Genomic DNA, 22,174 nt, shown 5'->3' with positions numbered 1-22,174 from the left:
GGAGGACATTGGAACTTAAATACATAAAGACTCACCTCTCTTATAAACATTTTCACTCTTTGGTAAAAGAGAAGGGACAGAACTTTTTTAACTCACTAAACTTTCACTATTTAATCAGAAGTATTTCTAAGCTTTTGCCTTTTAATAAATTTTGTCTAACAAATATGTGAGATTAGCCTAATTTCATTTTCTAAATGATTAGATACCTTAACAATAAAATGTAACTATGCAAATTTTAAAAAAAGCTCCCTAAAACATATTTGGGAAAATGAGAGAATCTAGTGATGAGAACACAGCTGTAATGTGATTAGAATAAATTAACACACACATTTATTCAGTCAGCCATTCCTTCCTTCATTATTAAGGAATGAAGGGCTTAACTAGTACAGGGCATTCAAAGATAAGGAAACCTACTTCTTGCCTCCAAAGAATTATAGTCTTTTGGAAAAGAGATGTGAAAACAAACAAAAATACCAGAGCTAAATTTCAACATGGGGTTTAAACAAAATGTGCATAAATGAAGGAACACACAGGTAAAAATCACAAAAAAAGGTAACAGATGATCTGAAATTCAGAGCACAAGGAGGAAGAGGCCAAACATTCAGATAATGGGAGCACCCCATAGTGAGATGAGGAGGACCCCGTATTGTGGTGAGATGGGTGGCTTCAAAGTGCAGGGAGCAAACAGGAGGCTGAACAAGCAGCAGAAGCCAGATCATGGAGGGCCTTGTAGGTTTGGCAAATGGGTTGAAATCTCATCTAGCAAATGACAAGGAGTCATGAGCCATGTTCACACTAGAAAGAAGGTAAATGTAGGGGAGAGATGTTAGGGCTGGGACTTCAGTGAGGAGACTTGCAACAGCCAGAGGAGAGATCACATGGTTCTTAACTAAGACGTGGGTCTATGGGGGGAAAGAAGAATGTAGTGAAGAAAGATATTGAGATAGTAGGTTTGACAGTGTTTGATGACTGTTGGGTGTGAAAAGAGGGGTAAGGAAATGGAGATAGCAGTTGGTATTCAAAGTTTGTATTTCCAAAATTTTAATCTCCCTATAGTAATTCAAATGATGTAGCCAAGCAACACAATCATTATTGATTTATGTTTTAAATTAATATTATCAAGGAATATATGTTACACATCAACATAAGGAAACAAATGGTACTTTTAAGCTACCGGATAAAGACAGGTCCATTAGTACTAATAAGTATAGGCATGATGGCAGCATTGGGAAAAAAATGTCTTGGACACAGCTGTTTAAACTGATCTGGAGGTATTTCTACTTGATTTCATTGTCTTGAATTGAGATTGCTGCAAATTCAATATATCAATAATAACTACAGCCATCATCAGCTCTGATGGGTTCAAAAAAGTGAATTCCTGCCCTTTGGTAACTGTGTGTGGAAAAGGCAGATGTCTGGGCAGAAGACTGGGAGCTGTGTCATCTGATCAGCAGTAAAGAACAGTGGTAATATCCACTTAGGGGACGTCCATACTCCTAGGAGCATGGAAACATGTAAATAATCAGCAAAGAATGCACAATAGAGAAAGGTTTTTATAGTAAAGGCTCATGTCTGGGGAGAAGTCTATCTAGCACGCTGACTGGACGGCAGTGTGTGGACATTGGGGGAAGTGTGAGAAAGGTGACATGAATTAAAAACAAACAAACAAAAAACTCTAATGTGTGAAGGGTTGGACTTCCTTTTTCACATCCTCCTTGAAGAGATTGGGCTTGGATATACTGTGTGACTTGGTTTCTTGGTTGGGTTTGTAACAAATGAAGATAAAAATTTTACTGAGCTAATAACATTAATATCTTTATTATGATGACCCCAAACTATAGAAGAAACCACAACAGGAGAAATGGTCTTGTATTCAATAATCATTTAGCAGATAAACACTTGACCCAAGAGTCAGTTAAGGTGCTAACTCAACCAGAAAAATTCTTATGAATACAATTCATTGTTTCCATTTATAGCTCAACATGAAGGAAGAATTTGAAAGTCTAAGCACTATGATCTTACATACTGACAAATGACTGTGATACTGATAATAATAGGTCTTGCTCCAAGTACTAGGGACTTTGCTGATAATCTCATTTCTTTATGGCACCATAGGGAGAAAAAAAGAACAAGAGATATATAAACACTGAGATCTCATGAATTGACTGAAGGGAATGTTGCCAACACCACAATGCCAGGCTATAATTCTTTTCTTTTCTTTTCTAACTAGACTCCTCTTAATTTCCTGACTTCATTCATGGTGGGAATAGCCTATTAATTTCTTTTTCTAAACATTTAATGAATGAGAAAATGCTTACAATATGATCTTTAATGAAAAAGAAAAATAATACTCATGCAAGGCATAAGAATACCATTTTTATGCAGACCTTATACTGGTTTTATTTTTATCATAATCATGCACTATTAAAATTAAGAATTAATTGTATATACTTAAAATATTTTACATATTATATTTTATACTACTATATAATGGTATATAATGAGAAGATTTTTAAAGATATTATCATTTTTCAAAGGGGAATTTTTAAAAAGTAATCAATCTGCATCCATTTTGGAAGACATCTTTATTTTAACAGCAAACTTCATGTCTACTTCCAAAATAGTTTCTGTTCCATGCTCTATGTATAAATATAATAAAATAAATAACTGGTCTACATTTTTAGATAAGAAATATTATTCAGAAAGCACTCACACAAGTAAATTTATCTTCAGCTCACTCATTTAAAAAATGTTTTCATTTTTAAATCTCAAGTGTTCTGGTGAAAACTTTGTAGTTTGAAGAAACTAAAAATATATAAATGATGGGGCAATCATCTCTTATATGTGAACATTTTTGATTCTGTCTTATTTAGTATGCCACCTGGAAATGACTATAGCAAAGGTAAAAGTGTTGGCATCGAATATTTGTCTAAAGACTTCAAAATCCGTGGTCTGTATACAATGTGCAGAGTTTTCAATTAAATAGGCTAATTTTCTCATTTTCTTGCCAGTGCATTTTCATTCTATCACTTATCCACTCTTACCAAATCACCTGCCAATTCAGAAGGACAGAATTGAGGAGGCATGGACTCATGGCTAGAAACAAACAAACAAATAAACAAACAAAAAACCCAGACCTATATTCCTCCTAACACCCTTTTTGTTCCATCTTCTGAAGGTTAATTCTCTCCAAGAGACCTTGCCTTACTGGATGACAAGAAATTAATACATCTTCCTTTGTATTTATCTGTCTTTCAAGAGTCTCAATAAGTTACTTACAAGTTAGTACTTTGTTTCAGGGGATGGCATGTGGAGTCATATAGGGAATCATACAGAAATATAGAGATACCTAAGTAAAACTGGGTAATTTTTCTGATTCTGATATATAAAGCAGAACACTAATCCTTGAGCATATTAGTAGAAGTCAGAGTTAAATGTTAAGTAAAGTCTTAAAATTGCCATAATATCATTGATTTTTCCTAAAAATCATTCAAAAATGACTTTGAGTAACAATAAGATATCCATCGTGAAGTTAAAGATTGACAAAGTTAGCTAAAAACCATATGTGGGAAAAAATATGTACATGATTAAAATGACAATTAAAAATATAGGACATATTTTAGTTTAAAAAATAACATTGTCTTGTTAAGTTCCAAAAGTTCAATTCAACATCTTCAAACTGAGAATAAAGCATAATATTTGTAATTTTTTAGGTTGTATTTTATTTTTAATCTGGATATACTTTAGAGAAAAAAATATATTCATTTTAAAGTTATTTAGATATTTTCCTCCCAATAAAGTTTCTCAAATATATCTTAGGTCAATACCAAAATATTAGAATAAGTCAACTATTTCCATTTTTTTGTAAAAGAGTGATATTCCCCTTATATTATTTCTTTAAAAATTATTATGAATATGAGATATTTTCAAATTCTATGAGGCTGTTTTTCTCAAAAAAAAAATCTTCTTTTAAGGAAAAAAATAATCAAATTTTTACCTTTATTTTGCTACAATGTTAAAAACACACTTTGAACCCCTATTGAAGCAATTAATGGAAAGTTATAATCATAATAGAAAAATTCCACCCATCAGGATAGAGAATGTTATGCTTATAAAATTTCCATTTAGGCTGACACTTAATAAAAGCAGGTTGTAATGACTTAGGAAATGTACAGATTGCCACGGTGTTTAGCTGTTTCCTAAATTGTAGCAATTATTTGGTCTACAGAAAACAGATTTAATGAAAATGTATCAGACATTTATAATTTGTTTAAATAGAATAGTATAAAAGTAGTATAGTATAAATCTACCTGGTTTTATAAGGTAGCCAGTACTTATAGTTGGCTATTGAGCACTTGAAATGTCACTAGTCTGAATTAATATGTATGGTGTCAGATACACAACAATTTTCAAAGACTTAGTAGCAAAAAGAAAATGAAAAACATCTGCCATAATTTTTATACTGATTACCTGTTCAAATAATAGTATTTTTAATACAATCAGTTAAATGACATAAATTAATAACAATGATTTTTACTTGGGTTTTTTTTGTGTTTTTTTAACATAGCTATCAGAAAATGTTAAATTATATTTGTGCCTTGCCTTAGATTTTCACTGACAGCAGTGGTATAAATAGGTAAACTTCTAGAAGAATGTACCCTTCTTTACAGTTTATGTATAAATCCAGTTTCTAGGTGTAATCAAGAACTTGAAAATGATAAGTGTGATTATTGGTTGGTCTTGAGCCATAAAGAGTGAATAACTCAAAGGATATTTTTTGTGTGATGTAGGTCATCTATATGATATCAGAAACCAACAGGATGAAGAATAATCATGTATGGGTAGTTAAGATCAAAGGATAACTATTAGGTTAACATCTTCTTCTCAGTCTCTAATTTATCCTATATATGGCACCCATTAATCTTAGAGATATCTCTACATTGCAGGTATTCTAACTATAGTTGTAATGTCTTTTTAGACACTTGTATATATGTACAAATTTACCATATAAAATTAATTTAGAAAATCATAATAGAATTATTTGCAATAGTAGCTCGGATATCATGCCTTTGATGTCAAACAATTAAACCCAAGTTTGTATGCAGAAGATTTAAAGATTTATACAATATCACTTAAAACACACAAACTGATCTTTAAGTGGGAATTCATACCGTCATAAATCCATCCAGCAAACCTGAATCGGGTTTCGGAGGTGCCTGCAACCGTTCCATTGACCACTTTTCAATGATGGAGGAGACTTGTGTATTTTCTGTATTTAATATTCTGAACCCTGTCATGTTAACACCACTGTATCGGTAGGGCTCTACATCAAGAGCAAAGAGGTCCTGAAAGACAAATTTCTTTGTGTTATTATCAACAGAGTATATTCACAAACATGTATAATTAAAATAGTCAATTATTTTTACTTCCCTTAGAATAGCTAACATGATTGTTTCTCAAATGATGTTAACCATCACAAATCACCGAGATTCAAATAGGTTATTTTCATGCTTAGTCAATGCAAATGTATATATTCTAGATAAATATGTATGTATATATCATATTCTAATTCCACCAGTGAAACAACAGGCTTTTCTAAAACCTGCATTTAAGATTTGCATAAGCTTCCTTCTCCACGTTAAGGATAGATTGCCCTTAAATTTTATGCATAAACATTTTATTTTATTTTATTTTTTTAATTTATTTTTTTTTAATTTTTTTTCAACGTTTATTTATTTTTGGGACAGAGAGAGACAGAGCATGAATGGAGGAGGCGCAGAGAGAGAGGGAGACACAGAATCGGAAACAGGCTCCAGGCTCTGAGCCATCAGCCCAGAGCCCGACGCGGGGCTCGAACTCACGGCCCGCGAGATCGTGACCTGGCTGAAGTCAGACGCTTAACCGACTGCGCCACCCAGGCACCCCAAACATTTTATTTTTAACTGACTCGATTTTTTTTTTCTATGCTCTTCTTCCTTGACTGGTGACTGGCACTTTTTTTGTTTTTGTTTTTTGTTTATTTGTTTTTTAAGAAACAGTTCATGATATATGGCTTCTAACAAAAATTACATTAAAGCTGAGAGAAAAAGTTAACAAAACTGGCCTTTTTGGTTGTGGAACCCTGGCAGTTCCTTTGTTTTATACTCTACCCAACAAGTTCACCGTAAGGAACACTTTAGATTTGGCTGCCATTTCCAGATGGTAGTGAATGTTCTGGCTTTGCCATTTCATTTTCCCAGGAGAGAGGGGCCAAAGCATCCAGAAAAGCTGGATGTCACCATAAGAACATGCAGCATATGGGACCTCTGCCCTCTTTCAAGCTGGCATTAGTTAATCCTTAGATCTTACAGACAATATTGGGAACCAGGGTAAGAGTAATGCCATTGGTCCTATAGGCAGCTTGTCCTGGATGCATACAGCTAACATAGGCCACAAAATAGGATTAAAATTTAGTGTAGAGCAGCTGATATTGGTCTGAACTGTGCTCTGTGCTGTGAAAAATATAAGGGATTTTTAGGTTTTTATTTTTCAATATTTGCAATCTAGCCAAGGACGCACGCACGCACACACACACACACACACACACACACACACAGGGGCAAAAGAGTAGAAGTGATAAGTGCAAGGAGTCAGAAGAAAGATGGGTAACTTTCCATTTTTATAGTCAAAAATAACTTCATAGAACAGATGGGATCTAAGCTGCCATTAAAGAATGGCCAGGCTCTTGGTAGGCAAAAGGAAAACAGATGTCATTCAAAGTGTCAGTAAAGGCACAAAAATTAGAAAACATAAAACCTATTCAGGAGACTGATCTAGATCAGTTTTTCTATAAAACAGAATTCATGAAGGAAAATAGCAACAACAGAAAATAGGAATGTTAGATTAAAATTAAATTAAAAAATGACCTTCAATTATAGGCTAATGACTTCTATAATCCTAAATGTGTTTTTCTTTTTTTTTTTAATTTATTTTTCCTTATTAAGGGATACTTTTGATTCCTCTAAAATCTTATGATTATGGTGGAACTTAGTTGTAACTGCATTGAAATAAAATTTGCTAATGAGTAAAGCCTTCCAATCCCTCTCCTGCAGCCTATCATTAAGTTTCTTACAGGCTGCAAAAAATAGCCTGGTGGGAAGTAACACAGAGATACAGCACAGTTAACCATAGTATTTGCAAGTAAAATACAAACTACTGTGTGAAGAAGCTCTATTGGAGGAGAGTTGTTTTTATAGGAAGCTATTGTGATCAACTACACTTTAGTAATTTGGTCTGATAGCTTCAAGAGTCCTAAAACCAAGGAGACCAAATTGAAGACTTTTGAGTTAACAGAAAGCATTGGTTAACCTGGTCATTGTGGGAATGGAGACACAAACTAGAGAGAGTATGGAGGAAAAAACAGTAGAACTTTGTTGGTGATATAGGATTCAGACAATGGAAGCTTTGAAGGCAGTCAGAAGGGGTGTCAATTTAGAGAACAATACATTAAGGTTTAAATTATTTGAGATTATCTTAATGTGACAACAGACTTGTTCTGTAATGTAGCAAAATACAATTCAGGACTCTTACAAATGGACACTGAGATTGCATTTCATCAAAGGTAATAATTGAAGTTCTTACATGCATACTAGTTCTGAAGAAAATAATTAAAGAGGAAAAAGGAAAATAGGATAAAGTCTCAAACTTGGAGATACTCTCAAATTTTGGTGATAGGCAATAAAGGAGAATAGAATATGCCACCCCCAAATATGCCACTTTGCATGTGGATTACTGTGGTCTGAAGGCAACCAAGACCCAGTAGATTCAGGAAAACTTTTATGTCTGTTTTAACTATCTTAAACAATTTACACAGTGGTTCTGTACCAGAAAAAAAAAAAAAAAAAGAAAAAAAAACTATTAATAGAAATAACTTTTTTTTTTTTATCTGAAAGATCTATCTGTATAGCAGGGTAAACTTCTAATTACCAAGTATCTGCTCTTTCTATCAGTCTGTGAATTACCTTCCTCCCATTTGAAGCCCCAGGCTCTCATCCCATTCCTTAGTTCAATTACCTGACCTGACCTTGAGTCTCATATCTTTGGGGCTCCTGATGTATGAAATTAAATTTGTTTTTTTTCTCCTGTTAATCTGTTTTATGTCAATTTAATTATTAGACCAGGCAAAGAACCTAGAAGGGAAGGAGGACAAATTTTCCACCCCTACAGCAGGAAAGAATTAGTGACACAGACAGTCATTTCACAGAGGAAGGAAAATCAGGATAACATATTAATAAAGATATAGAACCAAGAGTAAGTAGATTTGATAAAAGAGTGAGGTCAGAGTTTCATGCATAGTAAGGAAGAACTGTGTGGTGGGTGTGTAAAAACATAATATGAAGGTAACATTCAATTTGATAATTGCAACTTAAATCATATTGACTTTAAAAAATCCAACTAAAAATAGGCATAAACAGGACCGAAAATTTAATCTACCAAAACGTGTTTCAATAAATCTGGTTTTTGTAAAGTAAATAGAACTGAGATAACAACATAAAAATTTGTGCTTTTCTAAAATACTGATTTCTTAGCAAATTAATTTTGAAATCTATAATGTTCTAGAAGTCCTCTAAAGCAATATATAAATAAGATATAATATTTTGAATTGATATCTGAAATAAAATTATTTCAAAATCAGAGGCGCCTGGGTGGCGCAGTCGGTTAAGCGTCCGACTTCAGCCAGGTCACGATCTCGCGGTCCGTGAGTTCGAGCCCCACGTCGGGCTCTGGGCTGATGGCTCAGAGCCTTGAGCCTGTTTCCGATTCTGTGTCTCCCCCTCTCTCTGCCCCTCCCCCGTTCATGCTCTGTCTCTCTGTGTCCCAAAAATAAATAAACGTTGAAAAAAAAATTTAAAAAAAAAATCATCAGCTTCCCACCAAGAATTATTTGTTCCCAGTGATGATTCATTCCTCCTGTGTTTTATCAAAAAAAAAATAAGCTACAAAAGTGCCAGTCATTACTTCTCACTCAAAAACCCATTTTCCATCCTGAAAAGTCGTAGCAATAAAATTTACAGCATTATCTTTATGCTTTAATAAATTACTTACCAGAGTGGTAAAGATATAATGATAGTATTCTGTCATCATTCCCATAGCTAATGCCTACGAAGTAAAAAATAAAAATATTAATATTGAAGGTATACATCATATGAAATATGTCAATAGGAGAACAAAATAGTAGGGTACAATGAAGAATTAGGCTATAATATTCAGGTTACATTAAAACTGGATCAACCTAAATCTTTCCTCCATAGTTAAGGAAGATTAGTGGTTACTGAAGGAATTTCCGAACCAGTTCTCTCCATAGAAAGCTATTAGCTAAAAGTTTGCATTTGTAAAGCTTATGGCTTTACATATTAAAGGAGACATTAAATTTGAAACAAACCTGAAATTAGCACATTTTAGTTCATTATATTTGTAATGTCTCCACTACAAATATCCTAAGGAGGAACACAATTTTATTTTGATGAACACTATTACTCAATTAGGAAAAAAATTGTGGCAAAGGCAATGCTAATATGATTTTTAAAGTACTTTGGAGACTTTCCTTAGCATTAATGAAGCAACTGTAAATCACCACTATTCTTCAAAAAGTACAGATAAAAAAATGTTTTGTTTTTTTGTTTTTTTTTTACTTTTACTAACAGACCAGTTGCAAATTACTATTTCATTTCATACTTCTGTGGTCCTTGTCAATTTTATTTATTTATTTATTTATTTATTTATTTATTTATTTATTTAACATTTATTTATTTTTGAGAAACAGAGTGAGACAAAGTGTGAGCGGGGGAGGGGCAGAGAGCAAAGGAGACACAGAATCTGAAGCAGGCTCCAGGCTCTGAGCAAGCGGTCAGCACAGAGCCTGATGCGGGGCTCAAACCCAGGAGCTATGAGATCATGAACCGAAGTGAGATGCTCAACTGACTCAGCCACCCAGGTGCCCCAGTCCTTGTCAATTTTAGATTATCAATCTTAAAATAAGGACTTTGGGTTAGAACTTTCAGACATGTCAATTTCTCCTTTGAAAAGGAGAACACTTTTTGAAATAGCTGTTTATCAATGAACAGTAGTTGGTGAATGTAATTGAAAAATGATGCATTTTTGAGTTGAATAAAGAGCTCTTAGAAACAAGTATCCTCAGGTGCATGTAATACTTTCCATAAAATACTAACGGCACAAATTCATTTGCTGAGTAGCTGTCTCAGTTACACCCTGGGTATTCTATGCTTATAGATAGGTGTTAACTAGTTAGTTAAAATGAAATTTGTATATTAGAAGTAAGCTATTCAGTTAAGAAAGAATAGATTTTGTGAAAAATTTGGAACATACAAAATACACTTTTTTAAAAGGGAGAAACATTTGTTAATGAAAGGCTGCATCAAAAACTGAGCAAAGGAAAGGACTTTAGATATGTGATATTGTGATTTATAATAAGAATACATATTTGGTCATCATTTGTGAACTCCCCCCTGCTCAACCACACACACATAATGGAACTAGGTGTACAATACTTAGGAACCAAATTATCAAATAATATTTCCTGAATGAATAAAGACTGTATGAACCAATAATGCTCTGATGAAGTGTGAATCTTAATCAAAGTAAGAGAAAATGTATCTTACTAAAGGTTTATAAAATTATCTTCATAGAAGGTATTCACTATTCCTGATGGATATGCACAAAAGATTTCTCAACTCCAGAACTATATAATGACAGCTCAACATTATCCTTGTCTATAGCTTTTACTTATCAACTCAACAGGTACAGAAAAATGGATAAAGATAATTGAAAGAAACAGTGCTTCAGATGTACAACTATAAATAGCATATAATGCCCAAAATGTGTTAGGCACTCTTCTAAGGACATTGCACATTTTAATCAATTTAAGTCTTGTAGAGGCTGAAAGCAAGCAGACTCAAGATGGGCCACTTTGGCGTGAAGATTATTTTCAGCTGAAGGCAAATGAAACCCTGCAGACACAAGAGAAACTTTTGCCCCTTCTTTAACAACATAGAAAAATCTAAATTGGGACTCTTTCCTAGAATAAGGGTTATTATCAGAGATAAATATTATATGAGTGATAGACAAACATCTAATTATCAAACATCTGCTCTTCTTACTGCCCTGTGAATTGCATCCTTTTCCTCAAAAGTCCCCCTTCTCCTTAGTTCAGCATAATCTATATATCTCATTTTGTCCAACTTATTTTGGAATTTCCACATCTGTGTGGATTCCCTGTATTAAATTTGCTTCTCTCCTGTTAATCTCTCTCATGTCAATTTGATTCTTAGTCCAGCTAGAAGGACCCCTGAAGGGGGAGAAATTCTTGCTTCCTGATAGCCTCATTAAAAACCTTATGAGGTAGGTCCTATTATTATACTTATTTTATAAGTGAGGAAAGTACAAAATAATAACAATGAATAAATTGGCCAAAAAAACTAAGATAGTGAGTAAACATGAACTCTAGGTCTCTAATTCTTGGATTTTGGATACAAGGCATTTTATAAAATGGTATATTTTATGTTCCCAAAGAATGTAGGTCCATTGTAGGATCTATGTAATCTAAACTGTTTGCCTGTTTTCACCTTGATATTTTGAAAACCTCATCTCAAGCCAGTATTGAAAATTGTGTTTTGTAGGTAGGGATGGAAGGGATTAAGGAGATGATGGCGGGGAGAGTGGTTTGCTTCTGACATGGGTATTCTGAACCAGCCACAGCTTCCTTCATCACTGTGAGAAGAAATCTGTAGGGGATGACTGAGGACTGTTTATGCCTTTCATTGACCTTCCTTCAGCCTTTGATTCTGAAAATAAGAATCAATTATGGACTATGATGTGTGATCTAAATAGAGAAGGTTAGTTATTTTTGATTGAGTACCTACACTGTAACATTAACCAAAAAAAAAAAAAAAAAAAAAAAAAAAAGGACAACAGCGTATCTCTCTTGAAAGATAAGTTAATAATTTCCAGTGGAATTAAAAAAAGAACTTTATGAGGCCACTTTTAGACAACAGGCTTGAGGAATGGAAACTTGATCGAGGCAAAGGGGCTCACAGCGACCACCCGGCTGATACAGATAGGCTTTTCAGGCAATCCGCCTCAAAATATCCACAGTCTCTAACTAACCAACAGGCTACTTACAACTAGGCACAGGTTCCAAAAAGGAAAATTCCAGGTAGCCATACCTCCTCACCTTCCCTCTTTACAGACAGCCCCCACCTATTTCCTCTTGCCAGACAGCCTCTCCTTTGCTGTCCTGCCTCCCACTTCCTCGTGGTATATTGAATAAACTTCTATCTCTTTTGTTCTGCTTCAGGTGAATTCTTTTCACTGCCTGCACCACTGGCTTCCACCCATGGCCCCACATTTGGAGCCCCCATTCAATCGGGAGAGATACCACATTTAGACACCACAAACTTGTTCTGGATGTTTTTTAAATTATAACACTTACATCTTGCCAATGTGTTTTCTCTTTTTTCATTATTTTTTCAATGTTTATTTATTTTTGAGAGAGAGAAAGAGGAAGAGAGAACAAGCCGGGAGGGACAGGGAGAGGTGGAGTGGGGGGAAACAGAAGATCTGAAGTGGGCTCTGCACTGACAGCGGAGAGAGAGATGTAGGGTTTGAACTCATGAACTGTGAGATCATGACCCGAGCTGAAGTCAGATGCTCAACCAACTGAGCCACCCAGGCGCCCTTGCCACTATTTTTTAATGAACTGGATGGACCGTTCAAACCACATTAATAAGAATAAAATTAATATATCTTTATGTATAAATAAATGAGAGTGGCCACAATAGAAAAATTGGTTGTACTGTATTATCCTTCCTGGAAACAAATGCCACAGATTTTCCAAAATCAAAATATTATTAGAAATCTCCAACATTTAACTAGAATAGTGTTAACAATGCCATTTGACAAATTAACACTTCTAGGCATATAATATGCAATCGGTTTATCCTTCAGGTTGTATCCAGAAGTTACATCACTCAAAGTTAACAATTAAAGAGGTGGGCTTTAGACATATTTCTTAAAATTTAATTTAATTTTACTTCTTGATGCCGTGGAAGTTTATTTGCATCTGCTTTCACATTTTTCCAGCCTAAAAATTTTCACAGTCTCTAATCTAGACTTTCAAGGTCTTGATTAATACTTTTTCTCTATAATAGAATGACCTTGTGAGGCTTAAATGCAGATCATCTTCCGCCCTGCCATAGGGGATTCTCTTTGACAAATTTGGGTGGAGGTGGAATCTTTTGTTATTAAGGCACGTATGCCAATTACTGCACTCAAATAGCCAGCTTCAAGCTTCAGTCCCTTTTAAAGCATTCAGGGAAGAAAACTTCAAGTTCACTTTTGCCCAATATTTAAGAAAGGCTCACTTAGTTAAAATAAATAAAACAATGAAACAAATAGGGCTAACTTGATAAACCTATCCATATTTCTGGATACTCCTATTAGTGGTTCTTAGATTAAGCCACACAAGGACAGCCCATCTATGCCTGCTCTCCAACTCCTATACCATTTCTTCAGACTTCTGTCTTTAACCAATGTTGAGAAATCTCCAAAAAATTTTATAAATCATGAAATAGAGTCCTATTAAATGTGTTGCTTCATTTATAAGGAAGCTATTTGCTTTCTTCTTGAATTCATTTCTAGAATAACTGATATCCAAATGTGGAACAAATGCTCTCTAGGACAAGGTAAGATAAAAAACAAACATCATACATGTGGTCTGTTAGTGTTACAGATTCTGAACATACACATTCTGTGTAATAATGTTACTCTGATTTCATTTTAAGTCTCATATAATCATTTTACCTGTGCTGTGACTTTTCTACTAGTCTTGCAAAGATTCTACTAATCTTGCTAAAATTATGTAACCTTTTCTGCTATATATATTTTAAATATTATCTTAATTCTGTTTTTATTTTACAAACAGAGCAGGTTACATATAAGAAACCAATTATAATGGATATATCAAATAGAAGGCAGAATGGCAATTCTATTATTAAAGTTGATAGCAAAATAAGTCAGTTAGTTACTCTAGAGACAAGACAACTGATCATTTATGTACTTGCTGGAAGCCTAGAGAAAGCCAACCAAAGCGCTGTCACTGACAAATCATAAAATACTACTCACTCTGGGCATAAAGGAAAGGTCTCCTTTCCAAGCCTGTATATTCTAAATGTGGTCAAGAATTGTCTTTGGTATTACATGAAAAACAAATTCCTACTCTGCATTTCACTGATTACTCACTACCAAAAACAAAACAAAACAAAAAACAACAACAAGCAAAGACACACCCAAATCTCATATGCTTTACTACCCAAATATAACACTAGAGCAATTTTCCAAATCCAATTAAATATTTTATTGCAGTGAAACCAACATTCATATTGGAAGATTGGACAACCATCTGCTTAATAAACTAACCATGTTATAACAGGCATTTACAATTGATAGTTATATTTTATGGGATAAAATTTGACATCTGAATCTGCATAACTCTCCAATAGTGATATTTTATCTTATACATGAGAGGTTTCAGGACAGTTGACTAATCCCAAGCCACTGTGATATCAGCCAGTGTCTTTATAAGAGCTTAAAAAACAAAGTACAAAGACTTGAATCCAAATCTAGACTTTACTACATAGTAAATATATGGGCTCATACCAGCCATTTAATGCCCAACATCAGTCTCTTTTCTTGTCTGTAATATAGGGGAGAATAATAATTGCTGTTTTCCAGTATACTGTTAGGTTGGAATAGTACAAAAGTAACACTAAAAGGTTTTACTGCTGTAAATTATTTCGTTTGATTGATTTTAGTATTAACTTTTGAGTTAGCAATGCTTTATTCTGGAATGAATACTTAACATCACTAGGTGAGATATTAATCCCTCTGTTAGTTCCTTGCTGGTGGGCGCTAAGAAAGTTATTCAATCTTTCCAAGACTCAGTTTCTTCATCTGTGAGGTGGATATAGTCTCTACTTCATGTGGTCATTGTGCTGATTAAATAAGTGATGTGCAAGGGATCTCCTAGAAGATGCCAGCTAAATAGCAAATCTTTTTTTCTCTTTTTTCAACTGGTTGATTTTAACGGTTGAGCTGCTCAATCATTGACTGTCAGTTTATTCCTTCCTTTCAGTACAAACAAATATCTATCATAATAACCAGCATTCACATTAACAAACAGCATTGTAGCCATTTGAAAAAACCTCAGAACTTCAAACAATGTGTTTTGAAGATCATCAGTATTTACATTACTTTTTCTTAAAGACAATTAATTAAAAGCAAATGTCAGATTTTTCTATCAGAAAATTACATCAAGGTGACTTCTATGGCTCATTTTAACTATGTGACAATAACACTTTGCTTAAAAAAAAAAGGCCATGCTTTAAATGCAAATTCAATAAAGAAACCAAGAATTTAAGTAAATTAAAGATTACCTGTTTCAAAATGCCTGCTGCCATTTCATGGCTACAGTCAAAGATTACATGGAACTCTTTGCCTCTTTTCATTTCCTTTAGTAAGGGTTTTGCATCCTTTGTATCGGCAGGTAGTTGACGGATTTTAAGCCGAAGATTGTACCGTGATGGAGCTTTGATGAGCTCCTGCAAACGAATGAGACCTTTAATGAAAAAGGGGAGGAAAAGAAGATTAGAGAAAAAACAGAGTAGGTCATAAAATCACAGAACATACTCACTACAATGCCTGATTTCCTTGACCATGTATATGTGCATTCATGGTGGGACCACTGAAATTCCTACTTCCTAACTCCAGATCCCATTCGTTTTGTTAGAATGATCATTTTTCAAATTCTTTAAGGTATTTTTCAAATTATGAAAGATATACATAAGTTGATGAAAATAATTTAAATAAATAAAAGGATATAGAACAAAACAGTCTGTCTCCCTTTGTACCCCAATTCTGCTCCTACAAGTTTGTCACAGTTAACAGCTTACAAATATTATTCCTCCACACATTTTCTCTGCATTTCCACAGATACACATAGAGTTTTATTTTGTTTTGTTTTGCATTTTACATTAATAGTAGTTTGTGACTATGTCTTAAAGGTTGTTCTAAGTTGGTGACTATTGTTCCAGTTTGTCCACTTAACACTGTATTTTATAGTGGACATAATTTATGTTATTATTCTCCAGTGTTAGAAACTAGAGTTACTTTTTTGTTTTTGTTTACAACTAATTGTCTAGTAATTTGGTATATATGTAAAAGTAAAGTAACTTTAATAAAATAGACTCTAAGTAGTAGCCTCGACCATTATTAAATTACTTAAAGAAATAAAACATTTTTTGTATTGTTTGTTAGATAGAACATTAACTCCAGAAATAAATATAACCACACATGGTATTAGTAAAGCAAATATTTTCCTAGAGAAATAGCTCCTGATTATGTTTCAGAGTATATCAAATTAATAGATACATGTTCAATAGGTCATAGAACTGGTAGGCATTTTTAAATAATAGAGACATACCATCAAATTTATTTTTTCATACAAACTTCAAGCAATGAAACCTCTTCAAGAACTCATATAAAAGACTCAACATATTAAAAAGTGTGATAAGAAAAAAGGATCGTCTACTTCTATTCTATCTTGGAATGATATGAAGCAATCTCCTCGTCTCCTCCTACTACTCTTCTTTCTTATTTACCTTTTTTTTCCCGTTTCATCTCTATATTTTTCTCCATTTCTATCTCCCTGAAGAACTACCTTCATAAATATTAGTATTGCAAACAATATATGTGAGTATGTGTGTGTGTGTGATTTTACCCTATTTAGAAATTGGAATAACAGGAATAAAAATATATCTTATTGTGAGTAAAAACAATCTGTGTATTAAAATAACACATGATACAGGGAGTAAAATCTAATTCTAGGAATCTTCTTCATTCAATTTTTAAATGAATAGGTCTTATACATGTAATGCTATACACATTTTAAATATGTTGTAACATAGTTAATAAAATTAACATAACTAGTTTTCAGTATTTTCATTCTCGAGTGAGACATACAATGTAAAGATATGTAAATTTACAAATATACCTAGTATCTCTTGCTTTTAAAATATTGTGCCATAAAATTTACTTCATTGTAAGTTATGAGAATTCTGCCATTTAAAATTCTACAAATAATTGTTGCATAAATTACACAATATACTACAATTACCTTATTTTGTTTTATAAATTTAGATGTACTAGCTATATTAAAATAAGTATTACATAGCTAATTTATATTCAATGTACTCATTAAACATAATACAATTCAGTCCAGAGAATTAATGTACATATAATGAGTAAAGATATAAACTTGGGTTAAACAAAGGTAAAAACAAATATTTGAATTTCTAACACCTGCTTAATTGTAGTAGTGTAACATTGGGCTTACAAAATCCTCCAGAACATGTATAAAAGGCTATATGTTTGTTTGCACACAGGAGTGCTCTGCAACTAAATTAGAACAAATTGTTAACAAATTGTTAAAGGGTAGTAGCATTAACTACTTTTATAAATAAACCAAAGTATAATTGTAGTAAGGCAATGGCTCCCATACTTTGGAAGGTATGACAGTAATCTATGAAGCTGGTTATAATATAAAAGCTGAATCAGAACCTTTAGAGGATAGGACTCAGGCATGTACATTTTTAACAATCCTCCCAGGTGATTTTCCTGGTCATCAAAAAGTAAGACCAATTTCCAAACATAAGTCTTATTTCAGTGTCATATGTGAGTCACTCTTTGAAACACTTTGGCATAATGATATGATAGGATAATAACTATATTATATTAGCTAGCATCATAAAACAATAAAATAGTTCAAAGAATGAATTCCAACTTCATTAGGAAAAGTGAATCAGAAATCTGTATATACAACTGACTGTAGGAATGAGAGAAAGAAAAGAAGACATCATTCATTTACTCTTGCATCAAACAATTTTGTTAAATTTGTTCAATTCTTACTATAGGTCAAGCATTGTTTTAGATATTGGCAGTACAATAAAAAATAAAATAGACAAATCTCCTACCCATACCATGTTAAAAATGTATGAGGGGTGGGGGACAGGTAAAGGTCATTAAGCAGGCAATTATAAATAAAAAGTGGCAAATAATACTTTGATGGGGAAAGTGCAATTATTGAAGAAGAATATATAGCAGAATCCTCTAACTCGGGATGAGAGTGCTTACAGAAATTACTCCAAGAGGGTGACATCTAAGTTACTACCTGACTAAAAAGAGTAAGAGTGGAAGGAATAGATAGAAGAAAAAACAGAACAAAACAGTTTTTATACTGGCAGGGGAGTGAGAGAGCATGAGCAAAGAATCTTAAGAAGCAAGGAAGAAGTGATGAAAGTTTAATTTAAGGGGGCATGAGGCTGCCTAAGAAGCCCATGTAAATTACTTTAGAGTTGAGGTCTTAAAGGTGGTGGAAAGTGCCCACTTGGAATCCGCATTTCAAAAGAACCACTCAAATTTTCAGTATGGATGACAGATCAAAAGAGCTAAAACTGGAGGAAGAAAGAGTTGGAAGACAGTTGGAATAATGCAGGCTAGAAAATGCAAAGATGTGTGTACAGGGCAAGATGGAGAAAGAAGTGGATGGACCAGAAAGAGATTTTTAAAAAAATACTGAGAGTACTTGGTGAGGGAGAGCACGGAGTCAGGGAAGTTTTCCAGATTTCTGGCTTGGACAACTAGGGGGAGAGAGTGCTTCCACTGAGCATGAGATCATGGGAGGATCAGGTCAACTGAGGGTTCAAAAGAAGGGGAGTGATCATCCATGTCAAGGGTTGCTAGTAACAAAGAAATAATAGTAAACACTTTAAGAAAGTGTTTATTAAATTTAACTAGAAGATAACTGATGACCCAGGCAAGGACAGTTCTACTAGGGAGGTGGGGGCAGATTATTTTACCATTAGTAGAAGCAGGAGAGAGGTAAAAATAGACTCCCTCAAAATCATCTCCATGTATTTCCATAGTGTAGCTTAGTGCCCATCCTAATCACATATAATATCCTTGTAGGAAAGTATCAGTCCCTTCCTAATCCATCATCAGACTTCAGTTCAGTAACAGATTGATGGGACACTTTGGTTTCTACGTCTATTAAATGAGTTTTATCTAGATCAGCAGTTTTCAAAGTACACGCATGTCTGTACTCTTTTGGGGGTGTTCCCTAAGGTCCAACTATTTTAATAATAATACATAATAATACTAAAGCTTTTTTCTTTCATTCTCTCCCACATTGACAATGGAGTCTTCCAGTAGAGGTTACGAGACACAGATGATGTCACAGCAGATTGAATAAGGAATCAGATATGAAAATCCCAGCTTCCTTCCACTAAGTCAAATATTAAAGAAACTTACAGGGGCGCCTGGGTGGCGCAGTCGGTTAAGCGTCCGACTTCAGCCAGGTCACGATCTCGCGGTGCGTGAGTTCGAGCCCCGCGTCAGGCTCTGGGCTGATGGCTCAGAGCCTGGAGCCTGTTTCCGATTCTGTGTCTCCCTCTCTCTCTGCCCCTCCCCCGTTCATGCTCTGTCTCTCTCTGTCCCAAAAATAAATAAACGTTGAAAAAAAAAATTAAAAAAAAAAGAAAAGAAACTTACAAAAATCTTACAAATGTTTTTAGAGATCTTTAATTATTCTTAAGAATGTAAGATGATTGGGGCGCCTGGGTGGCTCAGTCGGTTAAGCGTCCGACTTCGGCTCAGGAGCCTGCTTCAGATTCTGTATTTCCTTCTCTCTCTGCCCCTCCCCTGCTCATGCTCTGTCTCTCTCTGTCTCAAAAATAAATAAAACATTTAAAAAAAAAAGAATGTAAGATGATATAAAAACCAAAAAGTCGAAGAATTACTAATTGGATTATTTCTAAATTTTTCCTAGCTCGGATTTTCTATTATTCTCATAAAATATATAAATGCAGAATGATCCAATAACACCTTTTGCTGAATAAGGAAAAAAAAGCTATCCTTGGCTTTACTTATCTTACAAGATTTTATGCAAGTCAAATATAAATTTGGGGGATTTAGTCTATCATAGTAGAAACAGCCTCTCAGTGCTGGTTGGAATCTTCGTTCAAAAATACACAATCTGGCGGCACCTGGGTGGCTCAGTCGGTTAAGCATCCGACTTTGGCCCAGGTCATGATCTCACGGTTGGTGAGTTCGAGCCCTGCATCAGGCTTGGTGCTGACAGCTCAGAGCCTGGAGCCTGCTTTGGATTCTTTGTCTCCTTCTCTCTCTACCCCTCCCCTGCTCACATTCTGTCTCTCTCTCTCTCTCAAAAATAAACATTAAAAAAATTTAAATATATATATATATATATATATATATATATATATATATATGATCTGTATGACTTTGTGCAAGACATCATATCTCTTTCTGCTTTGCTTTCCTCTTCTCCATAGCAGGGTAAAATCATATATGTACTAATTACAAAACACCAAAAAAGGAACTGTCACATATTAGACTCTCGAAAAGTAGCAGTTGTCAATGTTGTTATTTTGGCAAAGATTAGGAAGACTGTAGTAATTTTTTTTTAAAGTGCTGGTATTTAAATCTGTTCTTGGAAGTTATTTTGGCACTGATTTTGACTGAAAACCTAACAACATCAAATTTTAATAAAAATTTTAAGAGATTAACTCATTACCCAAGAAAAAGAAGCTACATAGCTGGCTACAGATTTATCCAACAGCTTTGAATTGAAAAATCTCAAGTGACTAAAAAAATAGAAATTTTCTGAAGGATAAAAATCCACAAATAGTATTTGCAGAGTTCACCCTAAATACAAATCCTGGCAAGTATTTTCAAGTCTCTTAAGAGCTCATGTGGATGGTCCTTTGAGCCATCAGGTGCAATAAATGTTTACTTATTCTCTTCACACATATATATCCCTGCTGGCATTAATGTAACAGATTTCAGTTTGCTAGCTTCCCTAAGGAATAATATTGAAGAGCTAAAATAAAAATAAATAAAAAAATAAATAAAAACAACTGCTGCTAGTAGGAACTACCATCTCCTACTTAAATATTAGAGCGAAGTGTTCCTTTTATTCATTCATTCAGCATATATTTTACTGCACATCTACTATGTGTAAAACATTGTTTCACGGGCAAATATAATGATTGCGATAACTGTATTTTTTTCAGTCTTGAACTGCATGAGATACATTTTTTTAACACAGAAGTTATGTCTGTAAAGCTTTTTACATTCAGTTTTTTGGAATAAAAGTAGTTCAGGATTCCAATCAGAGGACAGAAATCTAGAGTTGTTTGAATACTGAAAGTAGAAACATGATTTTTAAATTTGGCTTTTCACCATCCCCAGCATCAGGTGCTTAGACTTCTTTCCTGCCTGCTAAGTCTTCATGGCTCTATCCTGTGACATTGTTTTTCCATTCTAGATCCTATGACTTCCCTTTATCTGGTAATTACATACAGATCTCTGGATTTTGTTATTTAGGACAAGTTGGAAGAGTAAGAGAGAGTTGACAAAAAGGAAGATGGATTCAAAATATCCAAAGAATGGATGTTTATCCACTTTATTTAATGAGTTGTTTAATGGCATCCCTGCAATTTAATGTACCTGGATGAGGTTTTTATCCAAAGGGAAATGGGTTTAAACAGCAGGAATGCCTACTTACAATACTGGGTATGCATTTTCCTCTGTGGATCTCTATTGATCTTCCTACTTCCCCCAATATTCCCCTGCAAATTATCATGTTCTAAAAACATTCCAATTTCAGGAAAGATTACCTTAATCAAATTCATCATATATTAAATATGTATGCTGTGTAAAATAAAACAGGAAAAAAAGTAAGCTTCTTAATATAATTGGGATGGTTTACATGTGGTAATTTCCTATGATTCTTTGGTCAAAATGGAGAAATAAAAAAGAACCCATCTCTGAGATGAAATAAAAGGATGAAATTTGTTTTGTTGGAAATGTGGTTAATACAAATAATTCTCAAACAACAATTTTCAGAAATGGAGCATACTTTAACAAATTTGGCATGCAGTGAAGTTATTTAATGAAAGAGTAGAATTATAACTCCTTAAAACAATCTTTTAATTAAAATGCCCTCTCTTTCCCTAATGTAATTAGTTGATGTAATGATAAT

General features: G+C 33.9%; 1 protein-coding gene across 1 annotated transcript in view; it reads right to left on the bottom strand.

Moving 5' to 3' along the window:
* The window catches only part of GRIK2 (glutamate ionotropic receptor kainate type subunit 2), a 655,189-nt gene that overhangs the window by 357,515 nt on the left and 275,500 nt on the right, over positions 1-22,174 (bottom strand). The window contains exons 4-6 of the mRNA XM_030316033.1: positions 15,489-15,670; positions 9,085-9,138; positions 5,172-5,345 (exon numbers count right to left, since the gene is read on the bottom strand). Coding sequence (XP_030171893.1) covers positions 5,172-5,345; positions 9,085-9,138; positions 15,489-15,670 — 410 coding nt within the window. The remainder of the gene's footprint in view (positions 1-5,171; positions 5,346-9,084; positions 9,139-15,488; positions 15,671-22,174) is intronic.

The sequence above is a fragment of the Lynx canadensis genome, chromosome B2, assembly GCF_007474595.2.
Source record: "Lynx canadensis isolate LIC74 chromosome B2, mLynCan4.pri.v2, whole genome shotgun sequence".
NCBI lineage: Eukaryota > Metazoa > Chordata > Mammalia > Carnivora > Felidae > Lynx > Lynx canadensis.
Note: the sequence above shows the minus strand (reverse complement) of the source record. Positions and strands in the feature narration are given on the sequence as shown.